This window comes from Mus caroli, unplaced genomic scaffold (genome assembly GCF_978045245.1).
Source record: "Mus caroli unplaced genomic scaffold, Mus_caroli_1 scaffold_1, whole genome shotgun sequence".
Lineage (NCBI taxonomy): Eukaryota > Metazoa > Chordata > Mammalia > Rodentia > Muridae > Mus > Mus caroli.
Window position 1 is genome coordinate 168,011,958 of NW_028227256.1, and position 8,809 is coordinate 168,020,766.

Here is an 8,809-nt window from a genome sequence, read left to right on the forward strand (position 1 = left end):
CTTCCTTCCTTCTTTCTTTCTTTCTCTCTTTCTTTTTCGTTTTTGGTTTTTTTGAGACAGGGTTTCTCTGTGTAGCCCTGGCTGTCCTGGAACTCACTCTGTAGACCAGGGTGGCCTGGAACTCAGAAATCTGTCTGCCTCTGCCTCCCGAGTGCTGTGAATAAAGGCGTGCGCCACCAGTGGATGGCAATACTTTCTATTAGCTTAAACACTTATCCAAGTAGTCTTCTATGATGGATGCACCCAAAACAGAGATTCAATTTTGACAGCATTATTGGAGCCAAGAACCCATGGCTAGAGAGATCCTTGTACTTAGGGGAGAACCTGCTACTATTACTTTGTTAAATGGACATGGTATTAAACCAACTCCTAATGACTTATTACAATTCTATCCACAGAGCAGGGCATTTCTCAACCTTCGTTAGGGAAGCTTACTTTTGAATAAATAGCCATTAATGCAGAGCATGATCAGAAAAAGCCCAAACAGAAATGGATACCTAGTGCAGCAGGGTTAGTGGTTTGACCCCTAGGAAGCACACCAGTAGCCAGAAGGGGTGAAAATCTGTACGAGATATGCTGTAACCTGTCCCTAGGGAGCTTGATTTTAGTGCTGCTGCTGCTGCAGCCACAAACAGCACTGACTCAAGTAGAAGGTATACTCACCCACTTGTGTGAGTCATATTTGAGCCACCCACCCCTAGGCTGAAGTATCGTGGTCACTCCATCTCCCTCCCTTCTCATTTCCTGTGTCTTATAAAACTGTCTGAACCCTACAGAGCAACCTCATTTGTTTAGACCACAGTGGAGGAACAGACCTTCTACTCCTCTTCACTTCCCTCTTCACAGCGCCTCCTTGGCCTGGGACTGGATCTCAGGGTGACAGGACAGTTTAAGCATAACAACCCTCCATGGATCTGCCTTATTACCATGGCTGCCTGACCAAGCGAGAGTGTGAAGCTCTGCTCCTCAAGGGAGGGGTGGATGGCAACTTTCTGATAAGAGACAGCGAGTCTGTGCCAGGAGCCTTGTGCCTCTGTGTCTCGTGAGTATCCTCATCTTCATGCAGGTGAACCCTGATGGCAACCATATGCTCAGGAAGTTGTATCTCATTCTACTTTGGAATAGTAATGGGCCAGGCACTGCCAGGAGAGGACAGAAGGATGTCCCTGCCCAGCTCTTCTGCCGGCCTTCCTCTCTCAGTTGTGCATGCCACATGAGCAGAGTCGGAGACAACAGAAGAGGGTAGACAATTAAGGAAGGAGAGAAGGTGATGGAGAGAAAGAACGGTCAGAACAGCATCTTCTCTGCGTGCCTCTTTATGTGATGTGGAGAAGGCCCGGGGTGGGGGAGGAGGGGGGGCTTTACTATTGCAAGAAATGTTGGTTGGCTGCATTCACTTGCAGTATTTAGAATGCTAAGATTTCATATGCTTTCAGGTTGGTAAAGGGATTTACCAAACTGCATTTCCTCATTTCTTTTTATCCTTTTTGTGCTCTCGTGAGACAAGCAGGATCCATTGTCATTTTATAGATGAAGAAATAGGGCAACACTGAACCCATTATCATGCCTGTTACAGACACGGAGGAAGATTTATTCAGGGTCCTCTTCACAGGTGTAGAGATTGATGCAATGGTGACTTCAGTGTTGGGAGGAAAGATTGACCTTAACTCTGATTACAGTATGAATTCAGTATGGAAAGTATGGGAAACCACTGGTCCCAAGGAACTAGGGTCAGGGAAGTTTCCATGAAGAAAGAGAGAGAAGAGAGGGGGAAGTAAAAGAAAGAGAAAAAGAGAGAAAGAGAGAGAGAATGAGCATGTATGTGCAGAGATAGACAGAGAGAAAGAGAGAAAGAGGGGTGAGGAGAGAGGGAGGGGGAGGAGAGAGAAAGAGGGGGAGGATAGAGAAGGGAGAAGGAGGGAGAAAGGGAGGAAGAGAGGGAGGGAGAACAAAATGTCTTCATTACATGGGAAGGAGCTTCTTCTGGGGGAGGGGAAGCCCAGCCCCTTGGCTGGAAAGTTCTTAGAAAGGGACTGGGGGATGCTGGGAGAACCTGGAGGCCAGGTCTGCTTGATATGTTAAATATACACCTCAGCTGGATTTTCCTGAGTCTGAATCCCAACAGTTACTATATGAAGTGAGCAGGAAAAGGTCACTAGGAGAATTTTGCTTCTGACTATAACCATTCAGAGCATTTCATACTGTCTTGGTAATGATGAACACATGACTCTGAAATAGCCCTGTTTTTTCCTCTAGGGTGTCACAGTGAAATGACTTTCTCCTACAGTAGTAAACACTGAAAGAAGCTATTTTTCAATTTTTTATTAGATATTTTCTTCATTTACATTTCAAATGCTATCCTGAAGTGCCCTATACCCTCCCCCCACCCTGCTCCCCTACTCACCCACTCCCACTTCTTGGTCTTGGCATTCCCCTGTACTGGGGCATATAAAGTTTGCAAGAACAAGGGGCCTCTCTTCCCAATGATGGCCGACTAGGCCATCTTCTGCTACATATACAGCTAGAGACACGAGCTCTGGGGGGTACTGGTTAGTTCATATTGTTGTTCCACCTATATGGTTACAGACCCCTTCAGCTCCTTGGGTACTTTCTCTAGATCCTCCATTGGGGGCCCTGTGATCCATTCAATAGATGACTGTGAGCATCCACTTCTGTGTTTGCTAGGCCCCAGCATAGCCTCACAAGAGACAGCTATATCAGGGGAAAGAAGAAGTTTGAGACACCTGGGAAAGATGCGACTCAATCCAGATTAGAATTAGTCTAATTGAGAAGAACAACCCCTGAGCCACACTTGATATTGCCTTGAGAAGTGGGTGAGGGAAAGACTCTTAGAGGTTGTACTTCCTGACAAAAATCAGGTTGTAACAAGGATCTTAATTCTTTCCCCTCTTCTCCTTTGCTAGAGTTCACACTCCACCATCTCTAAGAGGTTCTGTGTTTCAAAACCAAACCCTTCTGTCTTTCTAATTCAGAGAAGAGGATCTAGGAATGTCCAGTTTCTCCTTGGGATTTAACTGAAAGCCACGTTGTGTCTCTAGTATGAAGACAGCCATCATGGGGATTTGTAGATAAGAATATTATGATTCACAGAGCCGTTTCCCCACAGGTTTAAAAAGCTTGTCTACAGCTACCGAATCTTCAGAGAGAAATATGGATATTACAGGATAGAGGTAAGACTACATACAAAACGACCATCAAGGCAAGAGTGCCATTCCAAGTCAGATAAGCAGTGGGCTTTGTCTCTGCTGAGAGAAACAGTCCTGGAGTTATGTTTCACGTTTCAATAACCCTGGCTTTTTCCTCCAAAGCGAAGAGACAGCCAAGCCCACACATGTAAGGCAAAACACATGGGCCTGAACTCCATTTAAAACTGTTGTACAGTGAGGTGGTGTGGCACATGACTTTAATCCCAGCCATTGGGAGGCAGGAAGAGTTCTCTGAGTTGGAGGCTAGCCTGAGTCCCAGGACAACCAGGGCTACACAGAGAAACCCTGTCTGGGGATTGGGGTGGGGGGAGAACCAGGCACCCCACAAAAACTGTTTTTGAATTAGAAAACTAAGCCATATCCCAGGATGAAAGTATAAGGACAAGTGGGAAGAGCCTCAAATGTTAAAGAGTCAAGCATATCCAAAGCTGTCTGAAAACAGAAAAGGAGACATTAAACAGCTGCACGTTGTAGGGGCTCCTTTAGTTTTTCTGATTTACTGTGAACTCAACAGGGAGATGTCTTTGCTTCATTTGAATTTAGTTATCTGCCTTAAGAAGGAAGTATAACAAATGTAATAGAATTCTTAATTACCAACATAAGATCTGAAAATACGTCCTGAAAAAGATCTTCAACATGCTTTTGTTTACTGTGGATATCAGAACACGATTAGAACATACAACAATCCCTGAGATACTTAAGCATCTATTTTTTTCTTTTGCTGAGCAGAACATCCTTAAGCATTGCTAAAACTTAAATTAATTTTAAAATTCAAACAAGATTAGTAATTAGTACTTTACAAAACTTAATAGTCTCATTTGAAACATTGAAATATGGTGGTACAAAGTCTTTGCCTTTCGGACTACTGAAGTACTTATAATTAGTTAAAGAAATACCACACCTTCAATTTGACTCCTCAAATATTCTTGAATATTTTTGAGGTTATAATACATAATTATGCAATAGGATATAATAAGTTGTAGTGTTGCCTCTATCTTTCTTCCCTTTAGACACACTTATAAACTCATCCCTCTTCTCTCCTTTAATTCATGGCTTCTTTTGCTTAATATGCTGTGGGAAGATTCACACTTCCTTTCTGTTTTTTGTTTTTAGTGTGTTTTGTTGTTTTTGTTTCTGAGACAGGGTTTCTCTGTGTAACCTTTACTGCAATGGAAGTCACTCTGTAGACCAGGCTAGCCTCAAACTCTCAGAGTTTTTGCCTGCCTCTGCCTTCCAAGTGCTGGGATTAAAGGTGTGCGCCACTGCCCAGCCTCATGGCTGCTTTTTATATTATTATTGTTTACCTACACACACACATACATACACACACATACACACACACACATGCACACACCTACCTAAATACATAAATATAACCTACTTAGTCTGTGTAATGTCACATGTAGCCATGAAGTTTCACTAACATGGCTACCTGAACATGACTTGAACAAAGACGACCCCAACAGGCATGCCAACATGGGTGAGGGGAAGCTGAAGAGGCCTTGGGCGCACATAAAGAATTACAGGCAACTAAAGGATGCTGGGAGTCGGAGGAATGGTCTTGCCTAGGAAAAAGCACACTAAGCTGGTTATTGAATACCAAAGGGTCAGCCCTGAACACAATTTTTTAAATTGAATATACACCTGTACAGTGGTTGTGGTGGCTCATGCCTGTGATTCTAGCACTTAAGAGGTAGAAGCAGGAAGACCAGAGGTTCAAAGTTATCCTTAGCTAGGTAAGGCATTTGAAGCCTGCTTGGGCTACATGAAATCTTGTCTCAAAACAGAATATATATATATATATATATATATATATATATATATATATATATACACACACACACACACATATATTTGAAAATATATTTCACATATATATATATACACACACATATATATTTGAAAATATATTTCATATATATATATATATATATATATATACACACACACATATATATGGAAATTTTAGTTTTACTATTTTTCCAATTTATATGCCTCTGAAATTACCTCAAGATAAAATGCCTTCTATAAACAGACTATTTTGAAACATATTTTTCCTTTTTCTTGTATACACTGGGGATTTCTGGCTATTCCCTCAGAATCTGCTTTGTCCCTATTATGAACAAAATGGAGAGCTGTCTCCATAGCACATAGCTACAGAGGGGCATGTGACTAGGTGCAGCTTTGCAGTCACGGGACTGCAGCAGATGGTGGCTAGAGCCAAAGTGGCCCCACTAAAGGAAGACTCACTGAAGCACTTGCATCTCTGCTCTAGAACTTGAGGATGCACTTCCAAAAAGCTCCTTCCAACCATCCAAGCATCTCTGTTGGCCAATGCTCTAGAACCAACATAGCAATAATAAAAGAAACAAACAAACAAGTCACAAGAAAGCAGGCGAAGGAATCCTTTATGTTTCTAAATTCCTTCTGTAGGATCCTAACAGAAAAAGAGGATTTTACTTCTATTTTACTTCTAGCTGTTAACAAGAAAAATAGTCTGTGGTTACACCCAGTCATGGTTGACATCATATTCTCAATATAAATAAACTGGGACTTGGTTCTCTTAACTGTACTCTATGGAGAGTCCACATGCATCTTATCTTATAGGTCAGTTTCATAATTTGCATTTTCTATCAGGAGTCCCCTAACTCAGCAAAGGTTAGCAACATGGCAGAGACCGATATAAGTCTTCGGGACCTTTTACAGTGGATAAGAACCACACCAGACAAATTACCAATGATGGGGTTTGCTCAATACAGAGGACCTCTTAAATAGAAGTCCCCTATATACAGAGTAGCAAGGATGAGAGGTTCCTCTTCGAAATGAGGAACCTCAATTAACTGCAGTCAGTGAGAGCACTCTGCCCCAGTTGCTGGCATTTTACTTTCTGCTTGTGGATTCTCAGAAGCAAGCCTTAAATCCCAGTGTTGCAAGAAGTGTTACATTTTTACCCAGGGTTGCACTATGAAAAGTGGCCTTCTTCTTTTTTAAAAAATTAATTTATTCACTTTGCATCCCAATATCAGTCCCCCCTCCTTCCAGTACCCCTTCACACAGAACTTTCCCAATACTCCCCTCCCCTTCTCCACTGAGGGGTCCTGCCCTACCTCCACCTCTGCACCTCAAGTCACTGCAGAAGAAGGTGCAGCCTCTCCCAGTGAGACCAGAGAAGGGGACCCAGATAGGGGAAGTGGATCCGCAGACAAGCAACAGATTCAGGGATAGCCTCTGCTTCAGTTGTTGGGGGACCTGCATGAAGATCAAGCTGCACTTCTGCTACATATTTGCAGGGGGCCTAGGTCAAGCCCTGTTCACTCTTTGCTTGGTGGTTCAGTAAGAGTGACCTTCTTATGTCTTTGCAGACTGATGCTCATAGTCCAAGAACGATCTTTCCAAACCTACAGGAATTAGTCTCCAAATATGGAAAACCAGATCAAGGATTGGTGGTTCACCTTTCAAACCCAATAATGAGAAACAACCTATGCCAAAGAGGGAGAAGAATGGAGTTACAGCTGAATGTTTATGGTAAGAGCCCTGACACAGGGTTAGAAGAGCCTGTAATCCTATATTCAGAAATTAGAAGGGGAAGGTCCTGGGAAAAAGGCTGACTTTGAAATCATTCTGTGATCATGTGTAGTCCATTCAAGTTTGGGAATACACTCACATGTGGACAGGTTTTTCACTGGGAAAATCTTGTCAAATCCCCTACCAAGGCTTATTCCTGTTACATTTCCCTCCATTTTTGCTAAGCACTCATTTATAAAGTGATCAGGGACAAATTATTTCACATCTATCCCTAAAGGTATGAAGCTCTTGAGAATTATGGGGGATAGTCTATATTCATAGAACTCTCAGTTCATATTACAAGCTTACCCTCAGCTTCATCATCTACCCATTGCACTGCATTTTGAAAGAATCTAGCATCTGCCCATTGAGGTAACTGTTGAGTTAAACGTAGATGCCAAGAACCATTTCTCTGTGTATGGTTTCATTCTGCATGAGAGGAATTACAGTTGCCTGTCGGCAGCATATGTGCTGACAGCAGATCTGCAAACCAGGGAGAAAGATGAGGGCCCTGAGTTCTCAGGGAGCCTGAAAGCATCCACATCCACTGTCTTCTGTCTGAGCAAAGCCACTCCTTAGGCTGCCAGGGTAAGTGTCTCATGTCCATAAAAAGATTAATGTGGAATTTTAATGATGAAAATAAAGCCTGACCCCTACTCTTCTTTCTGTTGATTCAGGGGGTTGTGTGGCCATTACGATCTGATCATTTTCTGTAGGCCCAGCCACAGATATAGCCCCACTGCCTTTTTCCAACAAGATTTATAGAATTAGGAAACATTAAAAGGGCTTGAGGAATAGTCCAGTTTGTATAATGCTTGCCTGCAAGTGTGAGGACCTGACTTTGACCTCAGAAGTGATGGTTTTCAAAATCTGGACATGGTGGCATATCTTTATAATCCCAGTGTTGCAGAGGCAACAACAGGTAGATGTTGGGAGTTCCTTGACCATGAAACCTGGTGAGCTCAAGGTGATAGGAAGACCCTTTTTCAAAAAATAGGGTAGATGAAACCTGAAGAACAACAAATGAGGTTAACCTCTGGCCTCCACACACACAGGCACCCATGCGCACATGCACCTGCACACACATGCCTACACACTTACACACAAAAGCATTAAGGGAGCCCCACTTGTCACGGAACCCCTCTTCAGCCAAGAAACCTCCTAGTGGCACTGCAGCCTTGGAGATGTCTCCGTGATGTGGCATGGACACTACTTTGTGCCTGGTCTTCTTTCCCTCCAGTGGGGCTCCTGATGGGACTTCGTGGTCTGAAATGTCATGCCTGTCCTTTGCTTTCCCCAGAGAATGCTGATGAGGAGTATGTGGACGTCTTGCCTTGAAGACAAGGACATTGGACAAAGCAAGCTAGAGAAGAGATGGCTCTGCTCTCAGCTGCCACACCTGCAAGTGTGAATCTAAAATGCCAATTTCTACTGAGCCACTGAGACCCTCTGATTCGGATAGCAAGATCTGTTCTGCAGCCTTGGAGGAGTCATTTCTCAGACGCCTGCCTCCTGGCACATTCCTCAAGAGGCTCCAAAGCCACTTCTTACTTCTTACTCCCCTATCTTGAAATTGGACAGCCATAACCCAATCTCCTGTCTGGTTAGAGGCAGCTCCCCTCCTTCCTTCATGGTTGACAACTTCCAACAGAACAATGGGAAGTGAAGTGGAAAGAGTACTTCATAAAGCAGAAAGAATACTCAATAGTGACTTCAGAGTTCCCATCCTGTGATTCTATGACTTTGGAGAAATCACCCCCTCATTCTCAGCTTCTTCATCTATTAAACAATTGGTTGATACACATTACCTGGACTCTCTATTGAGCCAGGTGGAGCAGGGGTTTGAGCAGCAAGATCAGGATCTAAGGATACTGAAGGAGCAAACATGTCCTTCCCACCTGTGAGGTCGTGGTCTGATGGGGGCTGTGACCCAACTTGAAACTGTAGGTTTTTTTCACCTGAGCTCTAGTTCCTGAATAATAAATACTCCTTGACTTGTTACTTATGAATTTATGCCT

The 8,809-nt window shown here is 43.3% G+C and overlaps 1 protein-coding gene across 1 annotated transcript; it reads left to right on the forward strand.

The window, feature by feature from the left end:
- The first annotated feature begins 810 nt into the window (after positions 1 to 810).
- Positions 811 to 8,371, forward strand: LOC110300975 (SH2 domain-containing protein 1B). Its single transcript, XM_021171185.2, has 4 exons — positions 811 to 1,042; positions 3,128 to 3,191; positions 6,590 to 6,752; positions 8,092 to 8,371. Exons 1-4 carry the CDS (start codon positions 909 to 911, stop codon positions 8,127 to 8,129), a joined length of 399 nt encoding a protein of 132 aa, XP_021026844.1. The 5' UTR covers positions 811 to 908; the 3' UTR covers positions 8,130 to 8,371.
- Positions 8,372 to 8,809: the final 438 nt, after the last annotated feature.